Source organism: Castor canadensis, chromosome 7, assembly GCF_047511655.1.
Source record: "Castor canadensis chromosome 7, mCasCan1.hap1v2, whole genome shotgun sequence".
NCBI lineage: Eukaryota > Metazoa > Chordata > Mammalia > Rodentia > Castoridae > Castor > Castor canadensis.
The window spans coordinates 24,682,089-24,701,266 of NC_133392.1; the positions used below are offsets into that span (position 1 = coordinate 24,682,089).

Sequence of the window (19,178 nt, forward strand, 5' to 3'; positions counted from 1 at the left end):
TAAGTAAAGAATGAGAAAAAGCTTAGAGAAGTCAGCAGTTGGCCAGAAATCCTCATAGAAAAAACATGGTGGTGTTCTTGGTATTTCATTCACTTTCTGGAATTCATGAGACAATTCTGAATCTGTTGGCAGAGTACTCTGGATTTCATGGAAGACTTATTTGCTTACTGTATTTATTTAATATAGTACCATAGGACAAGGGTTTCTTTCTGATTTGGTCATCTGGAACAGTATCTGGCATTTAGTAGGTACTACCAGTTTTTTTCTGGTATAGTATAACTTTATAAAGATTTTGTTGAGACCCTAGATTCTATGGATTTCTCTCAGTCTCTCTCTCTCTCTCTCTCCCCATCCCTCCCTCCCTCTTTCTCCTCTCCTCTCCCATATATCTATCTCCAGACATATGTGTGTATATATATGTGTGTATATATATATATATATATACATATGTATATATATACATATGTATATATATACATATGTATATATATACATATGTATATATATACATATATATATATATTTGTATATATACAAATATATATATATTTGTATACATATATTCATTGATATGGATATGTGGATATGTATCTATACATACAGGCTTGATTATATATATATTCACTATATATGAATATCTACATATTTTCCAAGTAATGTCTACCTCAAAAATAAAATTTATATTATGATACTACTTATGAACATAGGACATATAACAATGCTAATATGGTTGTTATATAGTAATCAAATGATAAAGTTTAAGACTATACGTATTAATAATACCCCATGGATTAAAGCTAAGATTGCCTACATTGTTGTTAACCCTAAGCTAGTAAAATTATCTGACAGCTTAAAAATACAGCCTATTTTATTATGGTAAATTTAATCAGGAATTTAGATTGTGAGGTAATTTTATTCAAGATAATTTAAGAAAGTGAATGAAGTTTCTGGAAAAAAAATTCAAATCACAGCCTTATTTCTTGAGCAATAAATTCTAGAGGAAATCTTCAGTCACACTTCGTAAGATACGTGCCCAGAAAAGTTGTACAATGACACAAATTCAGTCTAAAGATATTAGTTACTGATGTGGTATACCACTTGGGTAGAATGTAGCAGTTCCTTAACAGCTTTGACATCTGTCTTTCAACTTCTGAACAGAGTGCTGGGTCCAGGCCAGTGTGTAACACAGAGCAGATGCTCACATATGAATGTCAAATCCTTCAAAGACATAGTTCATCATCCTTGCAGCTCAGGGAAGATTTCACTAACAATTGGAAAATTCAGAAAGAATTAAAGAAGAGAGTTTTAAATCACTCTTTAGAGCACTTTTCTTAACTGTCTTTAAAGATGTTCTCTGGAGTCTCCAAAAATTTCTATAGGGAACATTTTCCAATAGCAAGAACACTGGGAATCTGTAAACTTTCTTATGGTCCTACACGTGTTAGGTACTTTTACATAGTTGCGACTGAAATACCTGAAAAAATAACTTAAAGGAGAAAAGACTTATTTTGGCTCACGGGTTCAGAGGGTCAGTTTGTGCTTGCTTGACTCCATTCATTTGGGCAGACACCATGGTGGCAGAAGTACATGGGGAAAGAGGTTCTTCACCGCCTGCTGGACAGGAAGCAGACAGAGAGAGATAGGAAGGGCCAAGAACAGGACACACTGAAGGACCTGCCCTGCAGTGACCTACTTTCTCCAGTTAGGTCCTGCCTCCTAAAATTTTTAGAACCTCCCAAAATAGTGCCATCAGTTGGGGACCAGGCAATTGAAATGTGAGCCTTTTTGGGGGACACTTTGTATCCAATGCATAACTCTATATAAATCCTGTAGGAATGGGGCCTTCCTTGCAGTGCTTCAGCTAGATTTCCTAAAGAGGGAAATATTTTCAGAATTTCAGTATTTTCATAAGAAACATAAAGAGGAGATATGGTTTTACAAATGAAGTCATGGAGGTCCAGCAAGATGAGTTACTAGATATGTATTTCATAGCCATACAGTTGCATAGACTCCTACCTTAGGTCTGGGTGACCCCATCCTGGGATCAGACTGCAGTCTATTTCATTCGTTTTTCCTAGTTCCCACACTATTCCATTTTCATCCCATCTGGATTCTTTTTGTCACCCAGAAGGTGCAGAGGAGTGCTCAGTTAACCTTCTGGATGTGAAAATGGACTTAGAGGCATGGATCGTGGCAAAGTGCAATAGCCTGGTCCAGACTATGAAATTTTATCAAAACTGCATAGCAGCAGCAGTTACAGAAGATTTTTCACAACTGATCACTCTGAAAAAAGGCAGAACATGAGAACAAGCTATTTGCTCCCAAATTGGGTCCCTCTTCAAAAATCTATCAGTATTTGGACAAGACTGTTTCTAACTACAAAGAAATTCATAATCACAGAAGCTTGAAGAGCAGTGTCCCTTATAGAAAGAAGACCACACCACACAACGTCTCCCAAACCAGCAGACACATGATCTGAACTATTCTGTGCTGCTACAGTTTGGATCTGGAATATCCCCCAAAACCTTAGGTGTTGACGTCTTCGTGCTCAGCTTGTGCTATTGGAGGTAGTGGAATCTTAAAGAGGGTGAGCCTAGTGGAAGGATGTGCACATCACTGAGAGGTGCATTCGGAGAGTATTGTGGCATACCCCCAGCCTTTCTTCTTCCTCTCTTTGCTTCCTGGCTTCCATGTGGTGAGCAGCTTTTTTGACATATACTACTGCCATGGTGTACTGACTCACCACAGACCCAAAGTGATAGATCTAGTCAACCATGAACTGAAATCTCTGGAGATGTGAACCAAAATACATCTTTCTTCTCTGTAAGCCAATTATTTCACGTATTTTTTTATTTGTTTGGTTATACTGTGGTTTGAAAGGATGGTATTGTGTTTGATGACAAATGTTCTATCACTTGAGCCAAACCCCCAACCCTTTCTTGCTTTTAGTTATTTTTCAGATAGGGTCTTGCACTTTTTGCCATGGGTCAGCCTTGAACCACAATCCTCCCAACTATGCCTCTCTTGCAGTTAAAATTACAGGTCAGAATCATGATGCCTGGCTTGTTTGTTGAGATGGGGATCTCACTGACTTTTTGTCTGGGCTAGCCTCAAAGCATGATCCTCCCAATCTCTGTCTCATGAGTGGCTGAGACTACAGTCATATACCACCATGGTAATTTGTTATAAAATGGAAAACACAGGTGTGCCAATTCCACAAGGAAGAAAATATCCCTTGATTTTTCCCAATAGTCTCCCTTTATTCTGTCCAGCAATGAGTTAAAGTGTAAGGTGTTCCAGTCAACTGGGACAGGTGGAGATAGTGAAGGTTGATGGAGGATTAACACCATCATACCACCCCCGTAAACACTCATGCAAGCATAAATATAGGTTATCAAATTTTTAAAAATTAAAATTTAATATACTTTTAGAAAGCAGTAGCAAATCTTCATTATTATTATTATTATTACTATTATTATTTAATATTCACAAAGTATTTCAGGGTTTATTATAGCTTTAAGATCTATATACCAGCTATCTATTTTCCTTGAAAGAAATGTGGAAAAATTTTCACAGCAAATCAATATGAGGTAGAATAGCAACAATTCTGTGTGTGTGTGTGTGTATACGTGTCTGTGTGTGTGTGCACATGGGAGACAGACTCTGGAAGTCTCTCTTGAAGCAATCTCTGATTTCAGTGTGTTGCCTGTTCTTCTCCTTCTGTCCCTGCCTCTTGCATCTTGCTAGATTTTTGGAAAGACAGAAAACACTTCTAATGACTTAACTTTCTGTTTGCTTGGGTTTGGGATAAGTGGGAATGTGTTCTCCTATTTTAAATTCCATTAAAACCTTAACTGTTCAATTAAGAGCCTAGCCTCTATAATCTTGTCAGTAGCTCTTTGAGTCAGTGGTGCAAACTTAAATATTTCCATTTTCTAGGCAAGGAAACTTTGGCCCAGATATGAAAACGCTTTGATATAGGATTCCCCAGGAAAAATCTGAGGTCCCAGAGGAAGGAGAACCAAAGTCTCTGGTCTCCTTTCTACCATGGCAAAAGTTGTACTCACGTCATGATGTGCGTCTCCACTCCTGCCTCTACCAGAGCCCCGTCCACGAAGAGAGGAAGCAAAGTGAAGCTATACTTGTCCCAGGAGTGGCCCTCATCAAAACTCACGCTGGGATGGAAACAAATACAGGGAAGAGACAGCTGAAAATAAAGTGACAGTCTTTGGCAACCATTTTTCAGGTTATTAAATTTTCCTCTGTAACTTGCTCTCTGACTGTTTGGATTATCAATAAGTATTAATCTTCAACATCTCCCCATATTATTATGAGATTTGATCAAAACTGCATTTCCCAGCCCAGGCGGAGATAGCACTAGAACTGCAAAAATATTTCAACACATTAGAATTGAAAAAAGCAACCCAAGTAGGAGGGCTTAGTGGCTGCAGTGTCACGTTTCAAGTACTCAGAATGAAACCTAAGGTTCAATTTACAGCACAATCAATTCAGCCCTTGGAGTTTCTGACACAGTTAAGTTGAGTAGTGTAGGGTGTGCCCTGTGGAAAGCAGTGTGTTTCTTTCAGACCAAACTTAAAAAAAAAAAAAGAAAAAAAGAAATTTCCTATTTTTCAGAATGGATATTGGGATTATTTCCCCTGCCCAATGCTACCTTTAGGGGATTTGAGAGATGACTATTGACTGAGATGTGCTGAGCAACTCTGTTCCATCTTCTGTCCAATGGTAAGAGAAAGGTCTGATCCTTGTGACTGCAGAACCTGCATCTCTTTAAAGAGTGCTACTAGTAGAGGAGACTGACACAACTCTGGGCACTTGCTTCCTTCCCTTTCTTGATAGCATCATGTACCTCTCTGGCTGTTGATTTAAGCAGAGGACACTGCCCAAAGACTGACTCCTCTGGGAAGATTTTGAGGTACCCTCTTTCCCAAGACAGCTTTAAACTTCATCTCTTGTGATCCATCTTATCTGATTCCTAATTCTTCTCTAAGTCTACAACTTAAGATTTGGAATCCTTCCCATGTGTTCCTGCAACACACAGGCCCTCTACTATCTGTGTACTGTGTGATGACTTCTTAATCAATCTTGAGTGTCTCAATTTAGTATTGGAAGCTGTTGGAGTCAACAAGCATGTATGTCATCTTATTCATCGACTGACCCCGTAATACCACATGTGTATCTTTATTACATCGCTCATTCCTTTGTGTTATACATGTTTTCAGAAAATATGTTGTGACTCTTGCTAACTGTGAGTTTTTGAGGTCAAGGACCATACCATTCATTTTTATATTCCTAATACTCAACAGAACCAGTGGCATACAGTTGATATTATATAAATGTTAAATAAATAAATAAATGAAAAAAGAATGATGAAGGGCCCTCTTTTAATCAATCTAATCACTTTTTCAATTTTGATTTATATTGGCATCCATACATTAGGTACAGGAGTTTCTTTTCCTTTTGATTTCTAACCCACCTAGTCCATTCTCTCCTCCCTTCTTTGACTCTCTGTCTCTTTATCTGTTTTCCACTCTATCTTCTCCTCTCTTTCCAATTATATAGATTAAAAACAACACTTATAAAGTCAAACTCTTCACCAAGCTAGACTAACCAGTGTGTCAGACAACGGCTTTTGTATTTATGATATATCCATGTCCACAGATGAAAAACAGACTATCATAAAAGTTTTTATGAGTTGAGTAACTAAATTGTCAACATCCATCATGAATTTTAAGAACTTTGTCATTTTAGCCTTATTTAAGTTGGCGTAGAGAAAGTTGGGAGTATCTGGATTGCTTTTCATAGAAATGGGTTTCTCATTTCAAAAGTGAAAAAAAAAAAAACATGATTGGGAATGGACTTAACCTTTCTTGCCTTGTTCCTCATTGGTGCCTAAAATAATCATTAGTGTTTCAGAGTATACCATAGTCACTAATTAACTCTGTCTAGTAAGTTCAGGAGGTAAGAAAGTTTAGAGTTTTGAGTTTATTTGTTTGTCAAATTTATTTGTTTCAGTGACTTTGGACAGATTGGTTATTGTGTTGAGTTCAAGGCCTCATCTCATTCACAATTTCCTTATGACAAAGGTCAGCTATTAGCATCAGCAGAGAAAACTTCAGTGATTTCTGCCTGTGTTCCATGTGAGGAAGAGCCCTCATCCTACAATCCTTATTAGCAAGGCTTAAGACAGACATCTCTACTTCAAAAAAAGGAGAAGAAAACACCACAGAGCAGATTATGAGGGCCCATCACAACCTTCTAGTATCAAAATAGAAAATCCAAGGCAAAGCTCAGACCAGATGGAGAAAGAAATTGTTGAAGACCCAGGGCTTCCTGTATGAAATGAATCCTATGGGAGAAGCAAACTCACAGGGCAGAGGAAATAATGGCATCTGGAAGGAAAGATAGTCTGTACAATTGAAGTACCAAGATGATACAAAGAAGCACAGGCAAGTGGACAAGCTCCAGAGTCAGAATGAGGAATGAATCCTATGCTACTGTCAGTGGACCATTTGGAAGACCAAGATTGTATTGCAGGGATGGTTTTCTGAGAAAAGTAATTTTTAACATGACTATCTCAGGGTAAGACAGTTAATAAGAAAGAACAAAACTAATGAAAATTCCCTAAAGAAATTCTGAAAACCACAATAGAAATCTTAATCTCTTGGTTGTCAGAAATTTTGGTCTGGATGACCTGCCACTTGTGATGACTAGAAATTTAAAAATATTTAGAATTAACTATATTAAATGATATCCCCAAAGGATCCACAGTCTCCTCCTTAAGTCAATAGCTAATTAGTGTCCAAGATGAAGAAAATGGGAACTCCTTATTAAGACTATATGTGAAATTGAAATCAGAAGGATTGCCAATACTCAAGAAGACAATAAAATTCTGATTGACCTCTCCATAGTGCTAATGTAAGACCACAGAATAGAAATAAAATACACTGCCTTTACCAAATAGTTATATGCCTACTATGTGTCTGAGTTGGCTGTGGCTTTAGTTGTAAGGGTGTAGCAGTGAACAAGAAAGGAGAGTAAGGGAGAGGTACTGTGTGCAATGGAACCTGCATTCTAGTTTATGGAGACAAAATGTGCAAATAATACAAAAATAAGAGTAAGAAATAAGAGTCAGAATGACAATTAAAATAAAATGATTTGCTAGTAGCCTTTAGTCTACTTTGTACTAACAATTTAAGAAAATCCTCTCCTAAGAGGTGGCATTTAAGATGAGATCTGATGATAATAAGGAACTAGCTATGCAAAGATCTAGGGGTGAGCTATTACAGAGGAATCAGTTAATGTGGCATGGGAAGAACATGGCCGTGAGTTAGTGGAATGGAAAATACAATGACATAGAATTAGAAAATAAGGTAGAGGCCAGATCATAAAGGATTTTGTCTCTAGTTGAAAAATGAGAGAAATGATCTGATTCAAACTTACTTTTCTGGGATTCCAAGATGGCAGCTAGAGGGAGGAAGCAGAAAGCGTGCCTCCTAAAGTAAAATCTTGGAGAGACATTGGAGATACACCTTACAGGAAAAACAACTGAAAAGAGGCAAAACATTGACTACTCCACACCTCCAGTCTGCACAGAGCTTCTCCACTTCACATTAAATGGAGAAACCAGGAGGGCTCCCATGCCACCACCAGACACCAGTGCCCAGATGTCTTGGGAAGACGCAGACCACAAGGTGAGCTAAGTGGTACACAGTACTCCCACAGACAACCCTGGGCCAGATCAGCATAGCTCCCTGGACAGACCAATCCCCACCCAGGGAAAAAAGAAAAATCTGAATAATAAGCAATAACAACAAAAAAGACACTTAGTAAAGAGGGCAGGCACCTTGAGTGCCAAAGAGCAGGGGAGGGAAAATCCCTCACAAGCCGGCTGGAGAAGGCAGGAGCAGTGGCACACGCCCAGCAACCAGGAGCGGAAAAGCTTGTAAAAGTGGCAGTGGGAGGAAAACTCCACAGGAGAGGGGGCAAGACTCACTTCCCATGTGAACTGGAAATAAACACGCAGGCCTGAGAAAGCTGGTGCAGTGTCACCTCCCCCAGTGTGCTTGGAAAGGCGAAAGCTGTAGCAATGGCTGTCACGCACAGGAGAACTCTAAGTAAACAAAACCTGTGGGGCTAGGTGAGTGTTAAGCTCACTCCTGAGATCTTAATAAAGCTTCCAGCAACAACAGGCTGACAGCAGCGGGCAGGCGAGCCGCAGCCCCAGATAGCCATTCACAGAACTGTCTCCAGACTCTCTTTCTTTCTCCCTACCTTTGATGAAACAACAACCAAATTACACCTGCATGCTGAAAAACTTACTGAAACTGTATTGCATTTGAACTTGGGACACTTTTTGGTGTTTTGTTTTGTTTTGTGTTGTGTTGTTTTGTTTGTTTTGGTTTGGTTTGATTTTTTTCCCCTTTGAAGAGACAATGACAGAACTACTTCTGAGACACCATCTCCAGGATTGGAGGCTGAGGGACGAACACCAAAATTATTAAGACTGAAACTTTATTGCATTTGAACTTGGAGATGTTTCTTTTTTATTATTTTTTTTATTATTCATTTATTAGTTTTTAGTTTTTAGTTTTCAATCCTCTCTCTGTCTCTCTAATGCCTGTTCAGCTTACTGTTGATTAGTATGCTATCTCTCCCTGTTTATATCTTTGAAACTTTTTTGTTTGTTTCTTTGTTTTGTTTTTTCTACTTGTTTATTTGTTTTCCCCTTTTTCTTTAACTTCTTTGCTTTCCATCTCCTCTCACCCTTCCATTCTAAATATCACCAGTGTTATTATTACAACCTACAAAATACTTAATTGCACACAGTACAGGGACAATAACAACACCAAGGGCAATGACGGGAAGACAGAAAAAAACAGGGAAACCACAGCAAAAAATTAGTACAGGAACCAGAGGCAAATGAAGAAAACAGATACTCAGATCCAGACTCCAACAAAATGAAGATAAACTATGCCAAAGAACCCTATGTAGCCCACAAGAATAATCTAAAAGAAGAAATACTACAGGTACTCAATGAGAATTTTATAGAGATGATACTGGATATGGTCAAGCAAAATGTACAGGAGACACTCAAGAAATTCCAAGACAACAAAAATAGAGAATGTGAAAAAGCAAAAGAGGAAACAGAAGAAACCATAGAATCACTGTATAAACACCAAAGTGAAACAAAGAACATGATTAATAAAGAAATAAATGAACTCAGGACAAAAATAGACAACATTAAAGAGGAAATGACTGAGGATATGGAAAACCTCAGAAAAGAGAACGAAACAGAATGGCAAAACAAAATGGAAGGCCAATCCAGCAGAATAGAACAAACAGAAGACAGAATCTCAGAACTCAAAGATGAAATGGTAATTAAAGGAAAAACCAAAGAACTATTAGTTAAACAACTCAAGACCTGTGAAAAGAAAATGCAAGAACTCACCAACTCCATCAAAAGACCAAACCTGAGAATCATGGGCACTGAAGAAGGAGAAGAGGTGTAAGCAAAGGGAATGCGTAATATATTCAACAAAATAATAACAGAAAATTTCCCAAATCTAGAGAAATCTATTCCCATACAGATGCAAGAGGCCTCCAGATCACCAAACAGACCAGATCAAAATAGAACTACCCCACGACATATCATCACCAAAACAACAAGTACAGAAACTAGGGAAAGAATATTGAAGGCTGTAAGAGAGAAAAAACAAGTAACATACAGAGGTAAACCCATCAAAATCACAGCAGACTTCTCAAAAAAACATTAAAAGCAAGACAGGCTTGGCGTGAGACCTTCCAGGCACTGAATGAAAATTACTTCAACCCCAGGATACTCTACCCAGCAAAACTATCATTCAAAATAGATGGAGCAATGAAAGTCTTCCATGATAAGCAGAAACTAAAACAATATGTGACCACAAAGCCACCACTACAAAAGATTCTTCAAGAGATTTGCACACAGAAAGTGAAACCCAACATAACCATGAAAGGGCAGAAAGCACCAAACTACAGGAAAAGAAAAAGCAAGAAAGTAGAGAGTAATCTCAACGTAGGTACACACAATCAAACCTTCAAACAACTAAGACAACTAAACAACAGGAATCACCACATACCTATCAGTATTAACACTTAATGTTAATGGACTTAATTGCCCCATCCATTGACGAAATGGATTAAAAAGGAAGATACAACAATTGGTTGCTTACAGGAGATCCATCTCACTGACAGAAATAAGCATAGGCTTAGGATGAAAGGCTGGAAGAAGATTTACCAAGCCAATGGCCCTGGAAAATAGGCAGGAGTAGCCTGTTTACTTATCTCTGACAAAGTAGACTTCAAACCTACATTGAATTAACAATTATCAACCTATATGCACCCAATGTCAATGCACCCAATTTCATCAAACGTACCCTGAAAGACCTACAAGCACATATTACTCCAACACAGTGGTTGTGGGAGACTTTAACACTCCATTGTCATCAATAGATAGGCCATCCAAACAAAAAAACAATAAAGAAATCCTAGATCTAAAATATACAATAGATCAAATAGACGTACTTGTTGTCTACAGAACATTTCATCCAACTTCTGCACAATATGCATTCTTCTCAGCAGCCCATGGAACCTTATCCAAAATAGATCACATCCTAGTGCACAAAGCAAGCCTCAGCAAATATAAGAAAATAGAAATGATACTATGCATTCTATCTGAACACAGTGCAATAAAACTAGAACTCAACAGCAAAATAAAGACAAAAAACATGCAAACAGCTGAAAACTGAATAACTCATTACTTAATGAACAATGGGTCATTGATGAAATAAAAGAGGAAATTAAAAAGTTCCTGGAAGTCAATGAAAACACAACCTACCAGAACCTATGGGATACAGCAAAGGCAGTCCTGAGAGGAAAGTTTATAGCCATGAGTGCATATATTAAAAAGACTGAAAGATCCCAAATCAATGACCTAATGATACATCTCAAACTCCTAGAAAAACAAGAACAAGCAAATCCTAAAACAAATAGAAGGAGAGAAATAATAAAAATAAGAGCTGAAATCAACGAAATAGAAACCAAAAAAACCATACAAAGAATTAATGAAACAAAAAGTTGGTTTTTTGAAAAAATAAACAAGATCAACAGATGCCTGGCAAACCTGACTAAAATGAGGAGAGAAAAAACCCAAATTAGTAGAATCAGGAATGCAAAAGGGGAGATAACAACAAACACCATGGAAGTCCAGGAAATCATCAGAGACTACTTTGAGAATCTATATTCAAATAAATTCAAAAATTTTAAAGAAATGGACAGATTTCTAGATACATATGACCATCCAAAACTAAACCAAGAGGATATTGATCACCTGAATAGATTTATAACACAAAATGAAATTGAAGCACCAATCAAGATTCTCCCCAAAAAGAAAAGTCCAGGACCTGATGGATTCTCTGCTGAATTCTATCAGACCTTTAAAGAACTGATACCAACCCTCCTTAAACTGTTCCATGAAATAGAAAGGGAAGGAAAACTGCCTAACACATTTTATGAAGCCAGTATTACACTTATCCCAAAACCAGGCAAAGACACCTCCAAAAAGGAGAACTACAGGCCAATCTCCTTAATGAACATTGATGCAGAAATCCTCAACAAAATAATGGCAAACCAAATTCAACAACACATCAAAAAGATTATTCACCACGACCAAGTAGACTTCATCCCAGGGATGCAGGGTTGGTTCAACATACGAAAATCAATAAATGTAATAAACCACCTTAACAGAAGCAAAGGCAAAACCACTTGATCATCTCAATAGATGCAGAAAAAGCCTTTGATAAGATCCAACACCATTTCATGATAAAAGCTCTAAGAAAACTAGGAATAGAAGGAAAGTACCTCAACATTATAAAAGCTATATATGACAAACCTACAGCCAGCATTACACTTAGCGAAGAAAAACTGAAACCATTTCCTCTAAAATCAGGAAACAGACAAGGATGCCCACTATCTCCACTCCTATTCAACATAGTACTGGAATTCCTAGCCAGAGCAATTAGGCAAGAAGAAGGAATAAAAGGAATACAAATAGGTAAGGAAACTGTCAAAATATCCCTATTTGCAGACGATATGATCCTATACCTTAAAGACCCAAAAAACTCTACTCAAAAGCTCCTAGACACCATCAATAGCTATAGCAAGGTAGTAGGATATAAAATCAACATAGAAAAATCACTAGTATTTCTATACATTAATAATGAACAAACTGAGAAATAATATATGAAAACATTTTCATTTATAATAGCCTCAAAAAATATCAAATACCTAGTTGCAAACCTAACAAAGAATATGAATGACCTCTACAAGGAAAACTATAAACTTCTGAAGAAAGACATTGATGAAGACTATAGAAAGTGGAGAGATCTCCAATGCTCATGGATTGATAGAATCAACATAGTAAAAATGTCTATACTCCCCAAAGTAATCTACATGTTTAATGCAATTCCCATCAAAATCAATGACATTCATTAAAGAGATTGAAAAATCTACTGTGAAATTTATATGGAAACACAAGAGGCCATGAATAGCCAAGGCAATACTCATTGAAAAGAACAATGCTGGAGGTATCACGATACCTGACTTCAAACTATATTACAAAGCAATAACAGTAAAAACAGCATGGTACTGGCATAAAAATAGACATGAAGACCAGTGGAACAGAATAGAGAACCCAGATATGAAGCCACACAACTATAACCAACTTGTCTTTGACAAAGGAGCTAAAAATATATGATGGAGAAATAGCAGCCTCTTCAACAAAAACTGCTGGGAAAACTGGTTAGCAGTCTGCAAAAAACTGAAACTAAATCCATGTATATCACCCTATACCAGTATTAACTCAAAATGGGTCAAGGATCTTAATATCAGACCACAAACTCTAAAGTTGATACAGGAAAGAGTAGGAAATACTCTGGAATTAGTAGGTCAAAATGGGTCAAGGATCTTAATATCAGACCACAAACTCTAAAGTTGATACAAGAAAGAGTAGGAAATACTCTGGAGTTAGTAGGTATAGGTAAGAACTTTCTCAATGGAACCCCAGCAGCACAGCAACTAAGAGATAGCATAGATAAATGGGACTTCATAAAACTAAAAAGCTTCTGCTCGGCAAAAAAAATGGTCTCTAAACTGGAGAGAATACCCACAGAGTGGGAGAAAATATTTGCCAGCTATACATCAGACAAAGGACTGACAACCAGAATATATAGGGAACTTAAAAAACTAAATTCTCCCAAAATTAATGAACCAATAAAGAAATGGGCAAGTGAACTAAACAGAACTTTCTCAAAAGAAGAAATTCAAATGGCCAAAAAACACATGAAAAAATGCTCACCATCTCTAGCAATAAAGGAAATGCAAATTAAAACCACACTAAGATTCCATCTCACCCTTGTTAGAATAGCCATCATTAGCAACACCACTAACAACAGGTGTTGGCAAGGATGGGGGGAAAAAGGAACCCTCTTACACTGTTGGTGGGAATGTAAACTAGTACAACCACTCTGGAAAAGAATTTGGAGGCTACTTAAAAAGCTAGACATTGATCTACCATTTGATCCACCAATACCACTCTTGGGGATATACCCAAAAGACTGTGACACAGGTTACTCCAGAGGCACCTGCACACCCATGTTTATTGCGGCACTATTCACAGTAGCCAAGTTATGGAAACAGCCAAGATGCCCCACCACTGACGAATGGATTAAGAAAATGTGGTATCTATACACAATGGAATTTTATGCAGCCATGAAGAAGAATGAAATGTTATTATTCGCTGGTAAATGGATGGAATTGGAGAACATCATTCTGAGTGAGGTTAGCCTGGCCCAAAAGACCAAAAATCGTATTTCTCCCTCATATGTGGACATTAGATCAAGGGCAAACACAACAAGGGGATTGGACTTTGAGCACATGATAAAAGCACGAGCACACAAAGGGAGGGTTGAGGATAGGTAAGACACCTAAAAAACTAGATAGCATTTGTTGCCTTCAATGCAGAGAAACTAAAGCAGATACCTTAAAAGCAACTGAGGCCAATAGGAAAAGGGGACCAGGAACTAGAGAAAAGATTAGTTCAAAAAGAATTAACCTAGAAGGTAACACACATGCACAGGAAATTAATATGAGTCAACTCCCTGTATAGCTATCCTTATGTCAAGTAGCAAAAACCCTTGTTCCTTCCTATTATTGCTTATACTCTCTCTTCAACAAAATTAGAGATAAGGGCAAAATAGTTTCTGCCGGGTATCGAGGGGGTGGGGGGGAGGGAGAGGTGGGGGAGGTAAGAGAGGGGGTGGGGGGAGGAGGGAGACATGACCAAACATTGTATGCACATATGAATAAAAAAACCTTACTTTTCTGCGGTGAACAGATTGTCATGACCCAAGGTCGGTACAAGATGATGAGATGGAGGGAGAGCAGATGATAATTTTATAAGAGACCAAGTAAGAGATGGGGCTTGGATAAAAGTTACAGTGGTGAAGAAAGAAATGGAAAGGCTTGTATATTTTTAGAAGTGAAGTCAATAGGATTTAGTGATGAGATATAGATAGATTGCATATGCAAAAGAATTTCCATGATAGTGGTTAAGCAATTGAGAGAGGGACATGGGAAGTGCAGGAGAAGTAGTTTCTTGTTTATCTGTTTCTGTTTTGGCCCATGTCAAGATTTAGATGCTTTTTGGACTTCTGTATTTTGACATTGTCAAGGAGACCTTTAGATTGATGGATCTGAATTTCAGATTATAACCAGGGATGTGGATTTGGAAGTCTTTTATACGGTAGGGACCACTTAAAGCAGACTGTTAATAGGAAAGAAAATAAATGAAAAGGAAAGGAAATAAGAGAAAAGCTCTACACTTGAAAAGAGAATATTAACTAAGAAAATGATAAATTCAGTCACAAAAGAATTGGAGTCTTTGTCAACACAAGTTAAGCATTTTCCAAAAATGGCACCATCAGCTAACCAGTCACTATGAGTGTGGTATTTGCTCCTAGTCAGATTATATGCACAAGGAAAGAAGTTGTCTTTATACCAGATCCTAAATATTATGTTTAATTTCAGTCATTTAAAAAATAAGCTGACAATCAGTGTGATTTGATGTAAGAAACAAATTGTCTTAGAAATAGATTATATGAATTTTAGACAGCTTAGTTGGGAAAAAGGAAGACTAAGAACTGAATTAATTGCCATTGCCTTTTAACTGCTTTTTTTAGGTAAGGAAGTTTCTAAATGTTTAAAATTTATCCTATTTATTTACCATTGAAAAACGGGAAATGTCCACAAATGAAATTAGAGGAAATATACATAGACACATGGAACTATCAATTTTTAAAAATACAGATAAAATAACAAGAAAAGGATTCAATTCTTGTGACTTTTAAAAAAAGAATAGATAATTTTTCTACACAAGAATGTAAGTACCTAAGTACACTGTTCTGCTCAACAGTATACCTTAGCCCCTATACCAGTGCTTCATAAATGAACGTGTTCAATGATCACATGCAGCATAAATGAACAAATGAGCAAAATCTATCTTGTATTGCATATCTGATCATTGCCTAGAATGTTGAAAAACTAGACAAGGAAATATTTTGAAGCCATTTTCAGCTACACAATTATAAAACCATACACAATTCTGGAGGAGATTATTCTTCATAGATCTGGGTGACAGCATAGGAGTCAATGGGCAAAAATTATAAGTAGATTCATCATTGCCAGGCATAAAGAACAATCTTTCTAATAACTAAAACCCTTCCTTTGGTATTTGTCAGTTGGTTTACACTATGATATTCCGGTGAAGTGGGTGACCATTTGAGGTGTTACAAAAGTATTTGTTATACCAGAGATGACACCAGATTTCATGACCTCTAAGACCCTTTCCTATTCCATGTGTCTATGACTTTATCATATTGAGATGAAAGAAACTAAAAGAAAAAAAAATCCCAAGAACAACCAAAGTCCTTCCCAAAAGTTTAATACAGAGTTACAACTGTCACTGAGAACCAATGTTTTTCCTTTTCCCTTTTAATTTTAATCCAAATGCATGAGATGCTGGCATGCTAGACCCTTGGAATTTTTTCAGAGCACCATGTGCACTTTCCCTTCTCAGAGTCATGCACTGGTTGGAACTACTGTTTTCATGGGAATGTTTTCCTGAACAAAACAAAATGCAAGTGCCCACAACCATTTATAGATGAACAAAGGAACACAAAAGGCCAGGTGGTATTTTCCTCTCTGTTTCCAAGAATATCCCATTGAAAGGAAATAGGGACAGCATGTCAGGAATATGTACACAGTCACACCCCAGTCTACCTGCTGATTAGGCACCCTGAATACTGTGAGTTTCCATGAGAACGCTGTATCTGGTGGAACTCTGTTCATTTCCCTCTCATGCTTCTATGGTACAAAGGTAATACTGAACAGAGGGTTTACCTTCAATAGCACTTAGTTCTCATCTCTAAGCATCCAAATGTACATGGTCACAAATAGATGGGTTTATTTGTATGCTGTTTTGTCTTCATGCCTATCTAGCTACCTACCATTTCAATTTGTAGGAAACAGCATGCTTTTTAGCCTAGCTAAAGTTTCCCCAGCTACTCAGTTATGACTCCTATTTTCTCTGAAAAGCAATGTAGCTATTACTTAAGTTTGAGAGTCACTATACCCTTGTGTGAGACTAGGTAAACTAGTGTCTTTTTCCTGTGTGCGGCGTATGTGTGTGTAAACAAAATTATGTCAATCTGAAATCTACAACACAAAACAACAATGAACTGATTACTTAACCTTTCTTCCTCTTAAGATGAGCTATTTATCTTGACGTTTGTAACTTAATTAGAAGCTTCTAGTGAGGAATACACTGTGTTTGAGTTTTAGAAGCTTGCATCTCATAAGCAGGAGAAAAAATCAGTCAACCATTTCATAAGAAAACATTGATGATAATGACATGGTCAAGCCCTTACAAAACACTCACTTAGCCTTTGAAAGAGAAACACAGAGAAGAATTGCTGAATGAATTATTTGTTGTTTCTAACACACATACTCAATAGCTGGCATTTAACCATTTGCAGGGATCATTTCCAAGAATGGCGTTGATAGATAGACAACGAAACAGAAATCACGTCCCTATCCAACGTGATTCAGAAGAACATTTACAGCATTTGTGACAAATGGCAGTGTCAATGTCCTTTAAGTGAAGATAATACTATCTATAAAGCTTAGTTTAATATTCTTTAATATTTTTTAAATTAGAGTAGGCAAACATATGGAGGGAAGCATTGCCATTCTTACTATAAGAGAAAATTCAATGTGGATTCAGTTATTTTTTCTGAGTTCTAAAATGTTTTTATATTTTTTATTTAAAAATTATTTTTGATTGATGAATAACCTTATACAACTTGTGAGGTACAATGTGATGTTTGATTCATATATGTACAGAGTAGTGAACAAATGAGAGCAATTAGCATATCTATCACCTTAAACTTTATCATTTTTTTAAAGGTAAATACATTCAAATTTCTCTCTTCTAACTATTTTTTGATATATAATACATTACTGTTAAGCATATTTTTACCATGAAAAGAAACATTACATGGAATAAGGGAAAACACAAACTGTATTGATGATTTGATCAAATCATGCCTCTCAGAGTTGTCGATACAAAATTTGCCTGTGTGAAACTTGAATAATTTTACCAACTTAGATGAATTCCCTCCAGGGTCTCCCAGACAAGTACTCATTGTGGAAGTGAGCAAATCTCTGGAGAGAAACCACTGCAGATCAGGCTGAATGGTCACATGTAAGTGTGCTAAGATTCGCCAGAGCCAAAATCCTGTTTAGTTCCTCAACCCCATGAGTTCCTTCTGCACCAAACAGACTCTAATTTTCACCACCAAAAAGAACAACACACCTTCCCTTCCTCAGCACAAGGAAACCTCTCTAAAGTCAGAAATCTCTAAAGTCTGATGATTAAGTTAGTATTAGATTCCTACCAGAATCAAGAAGAAAGGGCAGAAAGATGATGGTCTAGTGTTAGGTAGGGTTGCTGCCTTCTTCTTTCAGGAATTAATAGAAAGAAACCTGTCTGTTAAGCTCTCTCCATACTGCATTTATCAATTCTCTTGAGATTTAGGTGGAAGTTTCACATTGTTTTTCTTGGTTAAAAGTCAAAATTGTTTCAAGAGTCAAGCTCACTTCTCTGACAGTACAAGTTTACTTAGTGCTCAATAGATATATAAAGAGATGAATTTTTGATAATGAAAGAAATTATCAGTCAACCTTGACTAGTGTTTAAATTCTTCTCAGTCCTACCCACTTTTACATACTCAAATTCTTGGCTCCAAATATATAGTTTTTTGAGTAATGCCTACATTTTAAAAATTTCACCCTTTGATCAGTTTTCTCTTTCCCTAGCTTGCCTCTACTACTCTTTCCTCTAGTTCCTAGCATTCTTTCTTCCAAGATTAGCCCTCATGCCACCTCCTGATGGTGTGTATTACTGCTTTCCAGTAATATACACAGTCAGTATCCTGTAGCAGCCATTGCTTTGATTTCTGATGATAAATGGGCCATCTAAACTCCTTGACTGACCTCTAAGAGGTCAGGGACCATATTCTTGCAATATCTAAAATATTACCAGTTTAAATAGGGGAGCACCCTACTTGGTGCTACTATCTGCTAGCTGTGTAGCATTCAGCAAGGTATTCCATATGGTTGTATTCCAATGCCTTTATAAGTGGGTGACTTTTTTTTAAAGTACATATGTGTACAGGGTTGGTTCAAGAAATAAACTGAATAATTCACGTAAGCAGTTTAGAACAGTGACTAGTATATAACACTGCTTCAATAATGCTGACTTTCATTAATATCAAGTGATTCCAGTCTTCACATGCTACTAAGTAGTATATAATTAGTAGTAAATGGATAATAAATTATTACATTGGGATTTTTTACAAGCTCATCTTTGGGCTTGTAGAGCAATTTTCTTACAAATGATTTCATGTACCTTTTAAAAATTTATAAAATGACACAGTGTTATGCACAACTATTCCACTTCATGCTAAATTGAGCTTCAAGAAACTGCCAATATTTGAGCTCTT

At 36.9% G+C, this 19,178-nt stretch overlaps 1 protein-coding gene across 2 annotated transcripts in view; it reads right to left on the reverse strand.

Annotated features, from left to right (window-relative positions):
• The window catches only part of Sorcs3 (sortilin related VPS10 domain containing receptor 3), a 601,718-nt gene that overhangs the window by 72,580 nt on the left and 509,960 nt on the right, over window positions 1–19,178 (reverse strand). For both annotated transcript variants that reach the window (XM_074078350.1, XM_074078349.1), the window contains exon 14: window positions 4,068–4,175. In XM_074078350.1, the coding sequence (XP_073934451.1) occupies window positions 4,068–4,175 (108 nt within the window). The remainder of the gene's footprint in view (window positions 1–4,067; window positions 4,176–19,178) is intronic.